At 30.8% G+C, this 20,697-nt stretch overlaps 2 protein-coding genes across 2 annotated transcripts in view; both read right to left on the bottom strand.

The window, feature by feature from the left end:
- Positions 1-10,454, bottom strand: part of LOC134726249 (hepatocyte growth factor receptor-like) — a 28,836-nt gene extending 18,382 nt beyond the window's left edge. The window contains exons 1-5 of the mRNA XM_063590653.1: positions 10,313-10,454; positions 6,532-7,593; positions 3,429-3,611; positions 2,285-2,413; positions 1,499-1,666 (exon numbers count right to left, since the gene is read on the bottom strand). Of these exons, the coding sequence (XP_063446723.1) occupies positions 1,499-1,666; positions 2,285-2,413; positions 3,429-3,611; positions 6,532-7,593 (1,542 nt within the window). The 5' untranslated portion in view covers positions 10,313-10,454. The remainder of the gene's footprint in view (positions 1-1,498; positions 1,667-2,284; positions 2,414-3,428; positions 3,612-6,531; positions 7,594-10,312) is intronic.
- Positions 10,455-13,239: 2,785 nt separating this feature from the next.
- The window catches only part of LOC134726240 (hepatocyte growth factor receptor-like), a 31,297-nt gene continuing 23,839 nt past the window's right edge, over positions 13,240-20,697 (bottom strand). The window contains exons 17-21 of the mRNA XM_063590644.1: positions 19,003-19,181; positions 18,131-18,240; positions 17,253-17,412; positions 15,953-16,089; positions 13,240-15,049 (exon numbers count right to left, since the gene is read on the bottom strand). Of these exons, the coding sequence (XP_063446714.1) occupies positions 14,953-15,049; positions 15,953-16,089; positions 17,253-17,412; positions 18,131-18,240; positions 19,003-19,181 (683 nt within the window). The 3' untranslated portion in view covers positions 13,240-14,952. The remainder of the gene's footprint in view (positions 15,050-15,952; positions 16,090-17,252; positions 17,413-18,130; positions 18,241-19,002; positions 19,182-20,697) is intronic.

Below are 20,697 nucleotides of genomic sequence, written 5' to 3'. Positions count from 1 at the left end.
ATCCAAACAGCAAGTGTCGACGCATAGGAGAGGCTTCTTTTTATTTCACATAATAGGTTTATAACAGACTTGGGGTCAATTACGTTCGAATTTATTAATTAAATTACACATTACATTGCAAAAATGGTCAATTACACTAATTACACAGTTTTGGAAATGTAATTAATCAAATTACAATTACTTTACTAAGGTAATTAATTAAATTACACCTTACAATTCATCATGATATTTTTTTACAATATTATACACATGATACAATATTATACACATGATACATGTATATATAAGAAAAAGTTAATAATGAATTGAAATCGTTATTGTCTTTAAATAATGAATTGAAACCGTTATTATCTTTCAATAATTTTCTTATATAATGCATGTCTTAAATATTCATGTAAGTATAGGTTAAGCATTGCATTTGATAACTATTAGTTATTTTAATGTTATGTCATTTAGACTGAACACTTTGACAGCAATTCTAAATAGTCTTACGACAGGAACTAATGTGGCAGATATTGCTTGATCAGAACATAGAAGTTCGAAGATATTCATATTGAAAGGAGAGCGAATTGGTTCCAATTAATTTGCCAATACATCAAGGGGTATGTTGACATCTCAGAAATGAATTCATTTAAAGTAAACACAATATAAAGAAAGAAATTATAAATAAATTTAAAAACATATTTTTTGACTTTAAAAATATTAATAAGTGGACGAGACAATATTTGAAAATATTATTTAGTACAAACAATGTATATTATGTCTAAATTTTAGCAAAAATATTTTGCTAATTAGATAAAATACACATAACAATGGCATTGCTTCTGGGCATATTGATCTGATTAATTGCTGTTTGATTTTACAGCTGTTAATTTGTATTTCTATAATCCTTTTGTGTATACTAATTTCATAAAATGATTGTGTGCAGTGAATTTAAATTCTTAATGAACTGACTAAGAAAGATTTTTCACAGTGACAAAGGTGATTAATTATTTATCAATCTATTTAGTTAAAAGGTCTCTTTCTTAAAACTGAACAACCCTAATATATGATCCTCACAATTTTTTTAAAATTATAAGACTATTATCAAATAAATAATATAAAAACTTCAGAATAAAATTACAGACTTCATATATTAGAAAAAAGTATGGGATATCAATTTTTGAAAAATAAATATAATTTTACCATGTATATTATTAAACACAAATCCTTATCTTTAACACCATAGAAGTACATGTAATTGAAATGTTATTCAAAAGTAATTGAGCATTACATGCCTTTTCCAATGTAATTAATTAAATTACCATTATATGTAATTTAAAAAATGCTCAATTACATATTACATTTAATTACATGGAAAATTGTAATGCATTACACTTATTACCATTACCTTTTAAGTTACCCCATCCCTGGTTTATAAGGTAATAAATCTGTGTAGAAAGACTCATCTTTGAGTCTAGAATGCTGTAAATATAAGGATATATAAACCGTAACTTACACCCAGAACAAATGGCGGACATGAATCAGTATGCCATATATTGTGTTGACATTTTGTTTTTGTAGAACAATGATCGAAACACCATCCGCATCCAAGTGGATCATGACTGGTTACACATTCTCCACACGTCTTGTGCAGTTGACATGACGTCATTGACAATTTTGTGACCTGGAGAAAAACATTAAAGCATAAATAACACCGGACAGGAATTCTAAAATCATGAAGTTTTATCGCTTTAATGCGTATTCTATGCTCAAATTACTAGTAATATACATTGTTAATTTGTTTTCCACTCGTTTTGTTAGTTGGATTTGGTCAGTTTTTATAGTCTCATTTGTTGAAATAAATCTTGAAGTTCGGTTGATTTGTTCTACAATTTTGCATGTACTCTTTGAATATAAAATAGCAACCGCTGTAATTTGAAATCCTCTCCAATCCGCTAACACTTTCGGTCCCTTTTTGTCTCGTTATATGTCAATCTTTTTTGTGAAACATAATGAGACTGATACCACCGCTTAAAACCATTTGAATAGGAGAATTTAGAAAGTAGACGGGTCAAAAAGACATAAACCCGACCCTGAGCTGAAGGTCATTAATCGGTCTTAAACGCAGCGTATATTTTGTTATCTGATTTTATATGTTTTGTTGTCTATTGCATTTGTTAATACAAAAAAAATAGAATATCATTCCAAATGGATAATTTATAATTATTAAATATAGCAATCTACTAGTTTACAAATCCTGTGCTGGTGATAAACTATTTCAAATTATACACATAATAGTCACCCTGTTTCCTGTTAAAAGATAGATATTACTGTGTGTATCTAGAACCATTTCATTAGCAACTGGAACATTTCTGTCACCACTAACGTCAAATTTGACATACGATCTACCCCGTGTCGAGGTAACCAGTATCTGAAGAAAAAAACAGGAATATATATGTAGGACTCTAAAGTGCGATAGGGACGTTTAAGTACGATGGTCACGCTAAAGTTTGATGGTCTACGCTAAATTACGTGGTTCCATACGCTAAAGTGCGATGGTCCGTAAAAACGTAGTTCAATAATGACGTTAACAGTTGTTTATACAAACTAAAACTGAACATACCGGAAAATATATTAGGAATATTTGATAAATAACTTTATAATCCTGGTACTTTTGATAACTATTTACACCATATGTCCATAACTTACGGGTAATTGATTGAATTTAACCGTTCTTTGTCGGCTGAATCACAATTTTTATTTTTTCCGAGTGCTGTAAAAAGGAAAAATCCTACAATCGACCATTTACTATATACAAACCACCAACGCACTTTAACGTGAGATACCATCATACTGTAGTGTAGACCATCGCACTTTAGCATGACCGTCGCACTTTAGAGTCCTACATATATTCCTTTTTATGGCGATTGCAATCATCAAATGTAAATTGATATATTTAAAGTCTTATTTGTTCTCTTGGACATACTGTAGTAGGATTTAATTCGGACATGAAAATAAATATTTAGTTCACTTGTTTAACGGAAACCCATTTGAAGGTATAATTTTCTCCCATTAACCTCTAAAGATATTCACAACAGTTGGACTATTTGGGGAGCTTTTTTAGTTTTGAACGGTCGCAACTGCTCTTCTGTTCAATTTGGTGTACTGAAAGATTATTTCGAGCGTCAATAACGAGTCTTGCGCTGTCGAAAATCGGTGTTTTAGAACAAGATATAATACTGCTGACATTCGTGTTTGCTATGGCTTTGTTTTAGACTTACGAGTAAGAATATCCAATAAGATCTTTTGCCTATCTTTACTGTATATGTGTGCCAAAAAATCCTTAGCAATTTTACTTCAAAATTGAATATCCATTCGTATATGGTCAGCTTAGGAATACTCATGGTATTAGTTTTTTTTATTATGTTATAGCTAGGGGCATGTACCTTTCTTAAAAATCCAGTATTACTTCCAGCAAGGATAATGTCCGCAGAACTTTTCCTCCATGGCAGAATAGAGGTTAACAATTCATTGTCAATATGATAAATGCATGTATTACTGAATCCGTCACCACGAGCCTCGATTCCATATTCCATTATCCTCTGTGAACACGATGTTACAACTTCGCCCTACAAAGTGTTTTTAAGAAATGAAATGTTGGGACAAAAAAGAGTTCCGTGATTAAATGGAAATGGTTTAATCTACATAATTATCTTTTCATTATACCTTCCAGTATAAAAACTAAGAAGAAGGTTAATAAATGGATGCATATAAATATAATTACCTTTTTTGTGTCTTACTGATCAAAAATGATACTTTTACGGTTGAGAAAAAAAACTTAATGCGAGTAAAATCTCAGGAAACTCGATACTTTTTGTCCATTTCGTTAAGATTTCTTTATTCTTTTTGTATATCACTTTATTTCAAAGATAGAATTGTAGCGTTTTACAGCTTCAAATATCATGAAATAGAGTTCATTGTCTTGCCAACCGTACATGCTATGCTTACCCTAACTCCCATGTTCATTTTTATGGTAAGTACGGTTTAATTTTACGGCCTTTATTTTTGTTATATACTTTTAAAATGCTAGACTATTGAATTTTGTTGTCTAGTAGGTAATAATTTCAAACAATAAAACTTGCATTCTCACTTACGAAATTCGTTTTTTTCTTCCAAAAGGCGTGGAACAAGGATCCAATTTTTTGTTCGGAAATGACCATTATATTTTCAACAAAAAGTATATATGTCTAAATCTAAGTTTGTTAGAATTTACATTTGGTAATACGAAACCTTAAAAACATGAAGCAACCTTTCAAAAATTGTCTGTTTTTAAAATTATGAATTATAAAAAAAAAATCCATTTAAATTCTCGTATGGAGGGTTTGCCATTTATGGATAAGGCTTAAGTGTTAGACCTGGTGTATGAGAGACAACTCTTACACAATTATCGAAAGTCATCTGTGCGTTTTAACCTAGCAGTAATGGAAACAATGAATCAACCACTTTCAGTGTTATTTACATTTGGTAATTAGAATGATAAAGGAGCATCTAAGAAACTTGGACAAGTTAGTATCCATCAAGCATTACATTATAGAATACAATTGTATAAGGGTTAATAATTATAGCAAAAAAAGAAGATGGATTTGTAGGAAAAAAATAATTTTGTCCAAAAATTCTCCTTTTTTCTTATGTTTTAATGCTAAATTAGTAAATAAACATTTGTGTTTCAAACATAAATTTTAGTAAAAGTTTGTTATTTCAAGATAAATAAACAATAATTGTTACTGCAATTGTTTTAGGAATTAAACAAGACATAGTTTCTGACAACGTACTACCAATAATTTTAGAGCTTTTCAATAGCTAAACGTTCTTTATTTAAAATTAAGCTATGAATATGAACAAGACATTTTATATTCAATTTAAGAGATTCTTTTACAACACATTTTAACAGTAATGGATATCCCCAATGAGAACATGTGTAAAAATACACAATATTATATACCTTCCAGTATTTTGACCGTTGTGTATAGTTCCATTAAATAAGTCATAATCAATATGCATCATGCTTTAGACTTTGACAGATAATGCATAGATTTCAATGGTACAAACATTGAAAAAGACGGGAAAACGTTAATGTTACCAAGGCCTATGCCGTTAAGTTTATGTGGGTTATACATGTATAAGTAGCTCTATTACTGTTTATGTTCTTATATAACTCTTGCCATTAAAATGTTCGAAAATGGAGGTAAAGCTAGAAAAGCGCTTCAGACCATTGAAATTTTAAGTGGTGATTTCATATTTTACAGCAGTTGGTCGATTCTGCTGCTTTTGGACTATCTCTTCCCGAGGGAATCATTAAAAAATAGTAAATACATCAGTTATGATATGATTCATAACAAACATTTCTAAAATTTCGCCTTATGCAAGGTTAAGTTTTAGTAAAATTATCAACTAAAATAAAGTACAACGTTAGTATTTTGAACAATTTAGCACACCAAGGACTAGTTTGCAATGCTTTTTAAAAAGTATATAAATATCCATGCTATTAATAGTTGTAAAATTAATATGAACTTTGTGTAAAAACATTTTATTAGTATAAGTAAGCATTTTAAAATGAAATTGCCACCTCGTAATGATCATCCTGTGGAAAAAAAAGATATATGATAAATTCTTAAACTGTTGTAAGTAAATATTTCAGGTAATTTTAGGATGAAAACAATTCCAAAATGTATTTATATCATTGGGTTTGCAAGTGTGTCTTCACAAAATATAGATTGTGAATACGTATCTGCAATTTGTAAAGTTGTTTGTTACATGCAGACTATTGATAAGTCAATAAGTCAAGAACGGATCCATTGATTTTGATCCAGTCCTTTTTACTGCAAAATCATATTTTGAACGGTAACTCATATGCTATGTGTAGACTCATATAAAGATTATACAATTTGAGATTGATGATCCAACCGGTTTAATGTAAATTATTCAGATCTAATATAAGATATTGTAGCTGATATGTAAAAAAAAATGTTAAACTTTTAAATCAAAAGAAATAACAGAAATGGACAGCAGTCAAATGTCATTATCAATTTTAAAATATACATATTGATGAACTGATTATTAATTGATGTTTCAAGCAAACTTCGTCACTCTTGTTTATTGCTGAGGTATATCATGGCGGCCATTTTTATTATTGGAGGAAGCTTTGTATCCTCTTGAAACTAATGATCGTTTGCCACACAATCCTTGTCAATAAAGATCGACATTGAACACATCTGCTCCGTGGGTTTATAAGTACGCATACGGAACTGAAATATATATAATACCATACCTTTATGAATAACTATATTATACATGATCAAGATACTTTAGCAACTACTTTTAAAAGATGTCTGAAAGTCAAAACACGCTATGCTACAACTCAAAGGCAGCAAGGGCAAGCGTAGAAAAAAAACCTGAAGCTTTGAGCAATCATAATCCTTTCTAACTTGATAGCAATTTTAGACTCCGTTTCGGTAGGCAAATACTGTTTTACAATTTAATGACATTTACCTTAGAAGCAGCTGCGCATTGAGTAGAATTGCAGTGCCATGATGGGGTCCCCCATGTTGGTGTTCCTTTAAAACATTTTGTCAACACTTCACTTGCAAACTTCCTAATCATTTCATCAATCCTAAAGACACAAATGACTGAACCTTGAGTATTGTCGGCCTGAATGTTGTCAACATGGTATGCCCTTATACCAAAGGTCATATATAGTTGTTCTTGCGCGTTGTCGTAGTGAGCTGCTATTCCAATGTCATACTTTGTAGGAGTTTTACACGAAATTGCCATTTCCTCATAAGAACCGTAATCGTGGTTTGCTTTGCACAATTTTGATATTCTTGTTTCATATGAAATTCTTCCTGAATCCCTTATTGATCGAATAAAAACATGAAAGATGTATTTGTCAGCTTCAAATATATGCAGAAACTTCAACTTAAAGTTTTCGCGTTTGGTATCACATACTGAGAGATAACTCCAAGCCGAATAATGATCAAAGTTCCAATCATGGTTAGTTGTATTAGAAATATCAAGAGTTGCAAACTCATTGTAAAAGTAATCTGCTTTTCTGCCATCATAACTTTGACCAATGAAAAAAATATCAGTACCATGTGTGTCTTTTGTGATGAGCATGACGGATGAATTTTCACTTCCAAGATAATTCTTCCTGATTTCTCCAAAATTACGTTTAAGATTGATATCAGATGAATCGTACATGTAACAGATACCTTGGCGCGCTGTTCCACAGACGATCAGGGAGTTTCGGAATGACTTCAGTATACTTATATGGTTATTGACTGTTTGGTATCTCATGTATATACAAGAATTATCAAAAGGATTACACTGTTTACTGTCGTTGACAGGGCCAATTATATCCTGTTTTTGCAAACTTAAGTCAAAGTTAAAGTGGAAAAGAGTATTTTTTCCTCCTATGTATAAACTTCTTCTTTCTTCCTTTATAACTATTTTTGATAGTGGACCATAGTTTCTTGGTACAGTGTAGTTCTGATGGAAAGCGAATGTTGTTATGATTCTCGCTACCAGACAAATCCCTACTAATCGCATATACATCTGAAGTAAGAATATACACTGAGTTTTAAAATATCATTGACAAAACATCCTGATTTTATTCTAGCATTACTTTATTACAATGTTATAAAGATAAAAACTAAGCAGATATACAACGAATATACTTGTCTACAGATTCGCATTTCGTCTTTAATAAACTCAGCAGTCACGCTATAATGAAATAATTAGAAAAGGCATTTTTGGTTCGAAGTTGAAGGGCACCGAGGACACTAAATTCCTTAAATAAATTTGCCCTTTACACCTTAATTCATCCATTTCTTGGGGAAATTTCCGTATTATCAATATATTGTTGGGCGTCCTAGCTATCAAACAAATTAAAAGTGTTTTGCTTTTAGGACGACAGTATTACTAGATTTCACATTTAACATTTATTTTATCATATAACTTTCTTGTATCGAGTTTGATCCACAAAAATACAACAGTAGCAACCAACAACTTGTCTGATTACTTAGTATATGATACCAAAACATGTCTGAGTCTATTAATGAAAACGTAAACCAACGGTCATGTCTTTTTGAAATAAACAACATCAAAAGACTTTATTTAAAAGGAAGACGAAGGATAGAAAAGGGCCAATCAAACTCATATGTTGAAAATAAACTGACTTATACAAGGGGCATAACTTCTTGTCAAGCATAACAATACCGGTATGTCTGCATTTAGTTGAATTATATGACGCAGCTATCCAAGAAGTTGTGTATTAACCAACTATTATTGGTAAATATCGCTCAGTCAAGTTTTACAGTCCTCTAACTTCTACCACTTCGTACTTTATTTTAGCCTTTTTAACTTATTTGATTCGATCTTCACTGATGAATTTCTGAAAGGAAACGTGCGTCTAGCGTACAAAATAGAGTAAGTCTGGTATCTAACAAAAACACTAAGGGATATGAGGAATTCTTTGTTTGATTAAATGAAAGAGACTCGCATGTGGCCTACCGAAAATGTTTATCCACCGAATCCACATTTACATGTGATCTGGGTTTTAGTATAGTTTGTGTTGCTCAGTCTTCAATATTCTATGTTGTGAATTGTAGACAGTTGTTTGTATTTTGATTGTTATACGATTTGAGTCACGGCACTGTTACTTCGTTTTCAAACAAACGGTCTAAGACCCTGGAACTGTGGAAAGACAAGGCAAACAAAATTTTGATTCGAAAGGAAGCTTTTGTCACTCCAAATTGTGTGGTGCATGAGAATATTCGATAAGGCAAATTTGAGTTATCATAGAAATGAAAACAAGCGGATGACAATGATATACTATAAAATAAAAAATCGGATCTTTCATGGGCTTATAGAAAGTACAGGATTTTTCGCTCTCAGTCTACTGGTAAAATTTTCTCTTCAAAAATGTGTTAGTAAACAGTTCTAAGTTATTATATCAGGATCAATTAATCATGTACAACATGAATAAAATTCTAAAATGGAAATGTGTCAAAGAGACAACAACCCGACCAATAGCAGACAACACTTGTATCACAACGATTTTTATCTCTATGGTGTAGGGTCACAATTTATTTTTGTTACTTTAGTTTACCACCAACCAAGCTGTTCATAACGTTTACCCTTATCACCTGAGCAAAAAGAACATTATTGAACTATAAAATTTTACCGGAATTAAGCTGGATAAATATGGTCATAACTTTTTAAGGTTTGTTATAATATGAATGAATGAGTATTGTTATATTGTAAACAGCACTTACAGGAAAACATATCGGATGTCGACAAAAATTAGTTGAACTATCATCAATACATTACAATTTTGTTAGTTATAACGACACGGTATTGTATTAGTCAAGGGAGGAAGTCCGGTCTATTTTTAGTTTTTAAAGGGTTCATAGTTTGCATTTATTATCTTTTGGATAAAATACATGTTAAATGACTGCCCTCCATTTCACATTAAAAAATGCTCTCTTCTTGTAGTTATTTAAAAGCAATGAAGTTTTACCAAAAGAATACATGCAATTATATGAAATCATTTAAAATTAACATTAATTTTGAAACCTTTCTAATTTAAATGATCTAAAATAATGATGTATTAACTTATATATATATTGTATAAAATTAGCCGTGGACCACATTATAAACTATGTTGGAGAGTGATCATGGAGTTTAAAAAAAAATCACGTGTTGTGGACGGTTTTTTGGGGGTGAGACGATTTAGTTCCAGATAACATTTCGTTTATACGTAGCTGATAGCAGAAACTTTGATACTAACCTGAATAATCCAAGTGAATATTGAAAGTAGAATTTTATATATTCCATGTAGGGTAATGCATTTAAATGTTTCTATTTACCTCTGACAGTTGCTGTAACTTTGCAGCAAACCAAGAATACAATTTTATCATAAAATATAAGCTGTAATCAGGATCTCGAAAATGACTTTCACGAAAGGGCTACACAAAATGTACTACACGTATCTGAATTTGCTGTTTGTCCTTATATATTTTTCTGTTATCTTAGAATATGGCAATTCCATTATTTCCGATACTTTTGCACACACTATTAATGAATATGTATGTAATTCTGCTGACCACTTTCTAATCCGCAGTATCTTTACATTTACATATGTCTATGGTAAAAAATGGATATAAAACTAAAATGAAATGCAACAATACACAAAACATCTATAAAGAAATGCAATGCAAAAAGATTGAATTACAATTATTGTAGTAAATTCGAAAAGTTTATATTAACTTACATTTTTGCAGTTTGGATGTCATCTAAACAAATATTGAACACTTTATAGTTCCTGTCATAGTAAACCACTCGTTGTACTTCGCTTCAGGAAGTACATCATCATCTCATTGATCGTGGTCTATTTTTGATATTTTCGAAAAAAGGAAATATAATGATGCGTATTAAAATTTCCATCCCTTATCCACATACCATTTACATAGAACATCATTTTCCGTAACTTTTTTGTTTTTTGACATTGATTTGTCAGCTAATTTTCGACATTTGAATATCCACTTTTCGCGGAGTATCGAATGCCGAGTGATCTAAGTATTTCAACTTCTGTATCACAAGCATGTCGACACTGCGATATTGGACTCGATCACCACATGGCAAGTGTGTGCATCTTAAAAGTTCTATTTGACAAGTTTTGGTAGTTTTCCTACCGAATCTCGTTATCTCTATCCTGGTAAAACGTCTTACTCCGATTATCAAAACTGGTTGGTGCGAAATAGGCAATAGTCGTCTGGAAGTGGCATTAAACACCAGTAATCAATTGATTAGTCTGTTTATATATCTGCCTCTTCTAATTGTTTATGTACCATTAAATACACGATTATGTTTTGTTTGACATTTTTATTATGATACATGTATAGCTTAGAATGTTTTCTCTTCAACAACTGATCAAGGATCTTGGCACCCTTAAAAGTTTTATATTATATGGAATATACTTAGTACTATATCTATGGAAGGATAAACCACAAGTGTTGTTCTTCACTTCTTTCCATGTCCCCTTCTTACCCTCAACTCCTAATACAATGTGTTTTGTTTTCTTCTTTCCGTTTTTTCCTGAATTTTAATTATCTTTCCCCTGCTCATGTAGCCTAGAGAATGAATCACCCGTCATTTGAAGCATATTGTCTTACTCCATCTAATTGTTACGATATGTATGCCCGGAAACAGGTCTCGTTTGCATATATTAGTAGCTACTTACTTTTTTCCAGAGTGGTATGCATAAAGAAAAACTTAAATTAAATCTTTCCTCAGTAGAAGCTTATTCGGTTTAAGCCACGCACATACAACTGAAGTGGTATGCATAAAATCCTCTTACAATAGAAACCACCTAAGATTAAACCTCTATACCTGACATTTTAAAAAATAATTAAAATCAGTCGAAAGTATTCTTTTAAGCAGAACATGGATAAAACGGTTAAAATGTAATTGATCAATAATTACAACTGTTACAGTAATATTTTTTTTTTATTTCTAAATATTTACAATCATAGATATTTCTTAACATCGCGTATAATCACAAAGTTAAGGAATAACAGAGTGTAGTCATATACTTTTTCTACCCCTATTTCCCAATCTAGTTATTGTGTATACCGAAAAGAACTCATTTTCAACACGCCTGGCATTCAAGCTTTTATTTTTCTTCTAATTTCTCTGTTCGTGCATGCTTGTATAAATGACATAGGACTTACGGTTAAAATACACCGACTGGTATCAATTGTAAGCACGAAAATATACTGCAAACTCCGATTCAGTTTTCAACAATTTAAACATTAATATTTTAGCAACTAATGTTTCAGTCAAAATGAATATTATAATTTTTCAAAGTATCCAGCAAATTAAAGCTCTTTATATAAATGTTCTTTAAGATGTTGCCTTATGGGATTATAATTTTTGCGTTATTGAAATGAATTTATTGTTTTAACTTAAAAATAGAAGCTAAAAAAAATTTTCACTATTGGGATTTCTTAAAGTCTTTAGTTTTAGTATGTCTTGATATAATTTTGAAGTAAACACTATTAGTAATCTATTCTGTTCAGGCAATTGAAACAAACAACAATTTCTTTTGACATGAATAAGAATGAATTGCGCTTTCGGGATGAAGAAGCAAAACCCCGCTCGTCACACCCTGTGATAAAAATCGTTTGTTATTCTTTACAAAAGATCTATTCAATTTACAATTGTTACAGGAATAGAAACTATGATACACAACAATAGAACTAGGGCATAGGATTTGAGTATTAGTATTACTTAGATAACTGAAGGCTTATTTAATTTTATGCATACGACTCAAAACTTGTATTTAACGAAGGGAATTCTAAGTGAAGACTAAAATCGAGGAAAACTTAAAGTCATAAGAAACCTCAAATTAAAACAAATTATGCATAAGTTTTTTATAACTAAATAGATAGTTTTCATTATACAACTTATGAACATATACTTCTTTCTGAGGAAAATTCTTTAATTTGTCCACATTTAGAAGAAGTTTACTTATTTTTAATTGCTTCCTTCCAGGAAGCAGTTCGCCGACATATTTTCCGTATGCATAGTGACCTGAGCGTAACCCTCCTCGTAAAAACCCGGTGATCGCAATAAACAATTATCTGATTGTACATGTTAAACACGTGCTCAATACCCATGCTTTTTTGTTATTTGTTTACTATAAGGTGACAATCGGTAAACTTCGGCTCCAAAACACGGCATTTAATGAGCAGTCATATTTGTAAAATCTTAACAAACACAAAGAAAAAAAAATTACGATTAAACGATATATTTGCGTAAAAAATGAGAAATTCGTGCACAGAGGACTAAGTTTATGATTTATACATGCATTGGTTCAAGAATTGGATAAACATTATTTTTCACCACTCACTCGTTTCATATGACTTTAAGTTTAGACGTTTTATAGATACAAACTCTATGAAACGATCAGTTCATTACAGATTACAAAATAGTTGGCAATATACATTATAAAATATTCACACATGAAATAAGGAAAAGCGCATCCTATAAGACGTTTAGTAAGAATAATGACTCTCCACAAGAGAACAAATGACAGAGATTTAACAGCTTTAGGTCATTGTTCGGCCTTTAACAATTAGCAAAGCCCATACTACATAGTCATCTGTACAAGGCCTCGAAAAGACAAATGTAAAACAATTTAAACGAGAAAAAAACAGATTTATTAATGTACAAAAAATATAATCACATATATTACACATATATCAGTTTTTCATATATTATAACGAGATATGCACATTATATAATTTCAAAAGAAATTCATATAAAAGTCAAAGCACATCACACTAAAAAAAACATGAGAAAATTATAAATAGATAATATCAAAAAAATATAAGGAAGATTTGTAAAAAGGATGATTCATGGGTTTCGAAACAATGAATTCTAATTATGATTTTTTAAGTGTTGTTCCGATTGACCATTCCCTCAAAATATGGCATAAGGGATTTCCGGGTCATCTGTACCATAAAACAAAAATAGAGATAAAAATTAATCGTGTATATAACAAAATAAAAGAAGAGACATAGTTCTGCTTGCATAAAAATCTCGTACAGTTCTGTTAGTTAATTGCGATCTTTAATAATCATAGATAAAACCAATTTGACGTCAGTAATAATAAGAATTTAAACAAAAACAAAATATTTTTCACATTCAATAAAGTTATATTTTTCTATTTCATATAGATAAATTATATGAAAGTTTTAGCCTAGTATGGGCTTAATTTACTTGCATTGTCAAATTTCAGGGTTGAGTGTCTCTAGGATGATTCTATTAAACATCATAATGATTTTTGTAATCTTATTATAAAATCAACGTAGTCTTCTATTACCGAAGGATATATTTCTCAATTTTTGTAAACAAAGAGCACTTAGCATTTAAACTGGACGATTAAGGTACATGTAATTATATGTACAGGAAATATTTTGGAATGTTTATGAATATGACATTTATGAAATGTTTACATGTGATGATAAAAAATTTCACGCTTTGAACAGAAGATAACAAGTTTTTAAATCATTCAGAGAGGTCAATCCATGTTCTTTGAATTTATGTGTTTCTTCATTCTTATATACACCAATGAGATTACACATTTATATTCCTATTAGAATGTAAAAATCCAAAACATATGCATTCCAAAATATAAATATGCAATTCAATTTTGATGTATATACCTTAAAAATGTCTGTTGTAAAACTAAGGATTTTCTTATCCTAGGCATCCTCAGCCGTATTTGGCACTTTTTTTTTTAATGTTATGGTCCTCCATGCTCTTCAACTTAATACTTATTTTGGATTTCCAACTATTTTGATCACTTATGAGTCCTATGTAGACGAAACGCGCGTCTGATTATTAAATTACAAGCCTGGTATGTTAGATAACAATATATAAACAACCAAGTCACAATAGACGTTTAACAGACAAAAAACAAAGAAATATTTAATCATTCTTATCAAAGCTTAAAAAAGATGCGACAGATACCAATGGGACATTCAAACTCATACGTCGAAAATAAACTGACAACGCCATGTCTAAAAAAGAAAGGGACAAACAATAGACCTCATAACACAACAACAAAACGAGGAAAATGAAACAAATGGTAAAAAATTATGTTTTATGAACTCCATTTTTTATATGTGAAACACAAACATATGTTTGAAAAGATTTTTAAACTAAAACAATTCCGCCTGTGTACACTATAATGGATACTGTGTTGTTGAATAACAAAAAAAGATATCTTGTAAAATAGACATCGGTAGGGTTCCTTTTGAGAGTAGCACATTATGAAATATTTACATTTAGTCATATTGAATGAAATCTCAACATGAAAATCGGTCAATGTTCCCGCCATTAAATTCACTGATCCACTAATCCTGTAATCGTCTGGTTTATCTCCCGAAAAGTTGGTCTGTTGTCAGGGTCAAATTCCCAACAGTTCATCATAATATCATACCTAAGTTAACGAAAAAAAAAAGAAACACAAAGTCAGTATAAATTTGAGTTAAACTAATTTGTAAATCAAATGTTATTAGTATTTTATGAATGCAATTATTAGTTGATATCATTCTCATCACGTTAGACCTGATATTACTCGATTTATTTCACTGGACTGGGCGGAGTTTAACCGGTTTGCTCATAATAAACCAGTCCATCTATAGATAGGTGTATTAGGATAAACTCATCAATGAAGTGTCCAGTAATTCTTTTGTAAATTCCTTTGATGACACTGATAGGTGATTAGAAATCGGTAATAATTATAACGGCAATCATCCTTATGACACACATCTTCAAATAGACTGTCCTTAAGCAAATTAAAACCTAGCTCCGCCCGATCAGTTGAAATAACATTGGTTATACTCACCAAGAGCATACATAAAGGCAAAACAAGTATTCGCCTGTTTAAAGTTCATCAATCGATTGCGAGAAATCAGCAACAGGTAAGCAACTTCCATACAATTGAGAGGGTTAGCGCTATAAAACCAGGTTCAATCCACCATTTTCTAATTTGAAAATCCATGCACCAAGTTAGTAATATGACAGTTGTTGTTCATTCGTTTTATGTGTTTTATTATTTTATTTTGCCATTTGATTGGGAACTTTCTGTTTTGAATGTTCCTTGGACTCCAGTATTTTTTAATTTTCCTTTGAAACAAGATATTTTCTAGCAGACTATCAGTTTTGAATCGAGCATCAAGTGTTATATATTATATAGGTGTGCATACATAAGTGGTATACCTTTATCTTGAACAAACATCATTCTCTATGATTTCAACTATGTCATGCGTTATATACTGTTATGATGCATTTTAATATTCAAAAGATATATAATGATTTATTAAAGTATCTATGAACTTACAATGGCGGTGGGCAGAAATCAGTTCTTTTTAGGCGCCTGCCAGACTGTAAATATTTATGCATATCCCAGTTGTTTACGTCGCAATATGGTGCAGAACCTCTAGTTATTAATTCCCACATCACGACACCGAAAGACCACTACAATAAACAAATCATTTAAAGGAAGGTGTTTTAATTTTTGAAACATAGAATTACATGACTTTTCCTATTTTTTAACCTAATTAAGAGGCTCTCAAGTGCCTGTATCGCCGACGACGACGGACGACAGACCACAAGTGATGAGGAAAGCTCAGGTGAGCTCATAAAAATACGGTCTTGATCTGTTTACTAAATGAAATTAAAACAGTAAAGTGATAAAGAAGAACCACCATAAAAACATAGTCATTGGATTATTCTACTTTTTTACCTATATACTTTCAGTACTACTAGGCATTATCAAGAACTGAAGTCCTATATTGTCTTTACAATTAGGTTTACTGAATAAGATATACTAAGATACCACTCACACATACTATCTGTACTAACATGTTTAATAATACGTTATGAAATTTATGAAAATCAATCTATATTGAGCCAAGCATGCTTTTTAGTTTTTGTTTTTAGATATATACCATTCACATATATATAACTCTGTTTCAAAAACATGTATATTTTTTAATGAATTTAGTCATGCAACTATACGTTTTGATATTTTGAAAATATATCAATTTTACTTGCTTTTTACCAGTACTATAAATATTTTAAGTAACCATGTCACCAGCAACCTTTAATTTGTTAGATGTATAGTTTGCATTTCTGTAAATATACATAATGCATTGTCCCATAGGTTCTCCTTTTACGACTAAATTGTGAAGTTTCGTATAAAATTATATCCTAGAATGGAAATCTCATATGCACTTCCATTCTGTTCAAAGGTCTAAATATAGGACCGTGCGGCATATTTTCAACATTTATTTGCCCCGAGAAATTCTAAAATATACTTAATACATGTACTACCCCTCCCTAGACTCCGGGTTTTCCTCAGAATCCAAGCGGCCACTATTTTTGGATTATTTTGGTTTAATTGTTCAAAATAAAATATCAATGAATATAATATATATCTCCACAAAACAGGCATGGTTTTGTTAAACATCTGTAGTTACGAAGTGCAACCTATACCGCTTTATGAACAAACATATGCATATGCTTTGAATAAGGTCTCTATGAGAACGTTTGTCTTATGAACACATTTTTTCAACATTACGGTAACCAAGTGTACATAAAATTGGTATTAAAATATATATTATAGTTGATATACGTACAACATCTGACTGTGTGCCATACGTGCCATTTTCTAAACTCTCAGGAGCCATCCATTTTACTGGTAACATTTTCTTATTGTCACTGCTATAGTAGTTTTTGGTATAAATATCTCTAGCCAATCCAAAGTCTGCTACTTTCACTTTCAAGTCTTCATCTACCCTGTGATTATATCAAACAATGTCTGCTTTATGTAGGTTCTACTGGTTTGTACTGATCTTAACAGTTGTGGGTGATTGGTTTTAGCATTTTTTGTTAACATAGCAGTTTAGAAAATATTGTAATATATAGTTATACGTTAAACTGACTAATTTCAATCTTCCTAACGGATTTTAAAATTTTACAATTAAAAAAATCTCCATGCAATGATTTAGGACATGATCCTATTTTCATAATGAACTAACTCATCCGTTTTGTGCGGGTTCTTTTTTTAACAAGATGTCATGTACTAAAGAAAGTTGCTAGTACTTTGAAGTTATTCAATAGTTGTGTTAAAACACTACACAAACAGATAAGCTAGTTCATAATGAAAAATAACACCATATCCTTACAAAAAATCCAAATAACTGAATTTGCATCGAATAAAAATGTCCTAGCATACGGGTCCTTTCGGGGTTTAAAAATCACCCACACTTTGTATCCCGAACATGTAACCAGCTCTGTTAAAATGCGAACGCTTCGAAAGTAGATGGATAGAGGTATGGCAAAACAGTCTATTATTTACCTACATTGTACATGATATGCATTGCTTTTAAAGACCCAATTCAACTTATTATTTGGTATTCCAAGTTGTAGAAAGCTTGAGGATTCAGGTCAGAACAATTTGTATGTAGTTTGTTATAATGATATCAAAATCTGATGTTTGTTTAAGACTTCTTACATGCAGTTTCTGGCTGCTAAATCTCTGTGTACAAATTTTATGCTGCCGAGATATTCCATGCCCCTAGCAATATCTAGTCCAAAATTCACCAGGTCTTTGACAGTTGGCTTCTGTTGGTAATGGCATTAAAAATAAAGATTTTTTTTATCAAATACTTTAGCAAAACAAATAAAAGAATGCCTTTCAAATTTAACTTTTTACTGTACAACATGATTATGAAATATAAGGTTATTAACTTGCAAACTGAAATTCTCAGGCTGAAAATTTTACTTTGAAAATATATCTCTGTAGTTGTTGGACAATTTGATTTAAGAAAATTAGGTGAATTTGAATTTATTTGTATGAAATACATGCATGCAAAGTTTCAAATTTTCGTAAATGAAAAAAAAAGCAATTCAATTTTTGTAGTTATAACATGACATTCTGTAAAAATTGTTTATGATTTTGTTATATTTAATCTTCTATAAATCTTATTGTTGGACTGCATGATTGACTATCAACTGGTTATCTTGAGTCTGTTTTATCTTGGAATATAAAAGTATTCATAATTATATTGCATGTTTTGTTACTTATCCTTGGTTTTGTTTTTTGTAATATTTATATAATATTTTTTTTTTTTTGCCATGTGATTGTTGTTTTCTTTTCAATGAACGAGTTTGAATGCCGCTCATTTTATTTCCTAAATTAATTCTCTAACCCTTTAACTTTTCTGACACTTAATAATATTTCTTTAAAATATGTCCCGAATATTTCTGTTGGATTTGGATTAAAAACAAAGTATAATGAACTTTGAAAACAAATCACTGGAGTCCCGAATTGCCAACACACACTCTATGAAGAAAACAATATATATATATACTTATTTAACTTACATTGTCATCACTACGAATATAAGACAGTAGATCTCCATTTGTCACGAATGGAATAATAACCAACGGGAATTCACCAGGGGCAACAGAAATACCAATTAGTGACAACACATTTGGATGATCAAAATCTTTCATGATCAGAGCTTCATTAAGGATTGCGTTTATGTCCTGTACTTCTGTTTCTGCAATTCAAAATACAATTTGATCGAAATTGAAATACTATATAAATGAGCATGTGCAAAAATGTTAAATGTCAATGCTCTTCAACTTTGTACTTGTTGAGTAACTATTTTAATATTAGCGTCATTGATGAGTCTGATGAAGACGAAACGCGTGTCTGGTGTATTAAAATATAATCCTGGTACTTTTGATAACTACTAAGTCGTTAAAACCACTGAGTCAAATGCTTGCCACTGCATATCAGGAAGAAAGAAAGTAACGGTATATAATAAGTTAATATGATAAGTAGATACTCTCTGGTACTGAAATACTGTAGTAACATTATTTGTTAAAACAAAATACTTGTTTTATCATACAAAATACACAAATACATACAGATTCATCTCTTCTTACAAATTGTCTCAATTGAAGGAAAATGCAGAGTAAACATTTTAGTTATTGCATAGGTGTAATCAGTTATGACACTTTTTAACTCGAGATCGAATGACCAACATTTTCACCACCAGCATAGGTGTTTGATTGGAACATATATATATGTCACGTAAGAAATCCACTTACATAGATGAAAATTTTATAGATGTACTTTGAATTGTAAAATTAATTATTATGAAATGAAAAAGAAGTCCGAAAGTCGAAACGGAATCATTTATTTTTTGTGTATTTTTTTTTATATTAACTATGAAAAAATGAAAAAAATGAACGGTTCATTATCGGATATTATCACGATAAATCTGACATTCATAGATCAAAACTTGTTTCTCGTGTGAATCAAAAGATTAACAGTCGTTCTTTTAGATGTTTTAAAGATTAAATGCCTGAAATCCGGCCTGATGTTGTACATCAAATTGTATATTTAGTTTAAATAAAAAAGAAGATGAGGTATGATTGTCAATGAGACAACTATCCACAAAAGACCGAAATGACACATACATTAACAACTATAGGTCACGGTACGGCCTTCAACAATGAGCAAAGCCCACACCGCATAGTCAGCTATAAAAGGCCCCGATAAGACAATGTAAAACATTCAAACGAGAGAACTAACGGCCTTATTTACGTAAAAAACTAAACGAAAAACAAATAGGTAACACATAAACAAACGACAACCACTGAATTACAGGCTCCTGACTTGGGACAGGCACATACATAAATAATGTGACGGGTTTAAACATGTAAGCGGCATCCCAACCCCCCACCTAACCTGGGACAGTAGTTTAACAGTAAAACATAAGAACGAACTATAAAAAATAGTTGAAAAAGCATCAGACGGACAAAAACACAAGTGGACGTTGTTGGTTTATCTGACTGTGTCCATAAAAACAACGAAAATTGGAACCCAACGAATAACAGTACTTTCATAGTATAAAGTAAAATCCAAAAAATACTGAACTCAGAGGAAAATTCAAAAAGGAAAGTTCCTAGTCATATGGCATAATCAAAAGCTTAAACACATCAAACGAATTGATAACAACTGTCATATTCCTGACATGGTACATACATTTTCTTATTTTCTTAATA

Source organism: Mytilus trossulus, chromosome 1 (assembly GCF_036588685.1).
Source record: "Mytilus trossulus isolate FHL-02 chromosome 1, PNRI_Mtr1.1.1.hap1, whole genome shotgun sequence".
Taxonomy (NCBI): domain Eukaryota; kingdom Metazoa; phylum Mollusca; class Bivalvia; order Mytilida; family Mytilidae; genus Mytilus; species Mytilus trossulus.
Note: the sequence above shows the minus strand (reverse complement) of the source record. Positions and strands in the feature narration are given on the sequence as shown.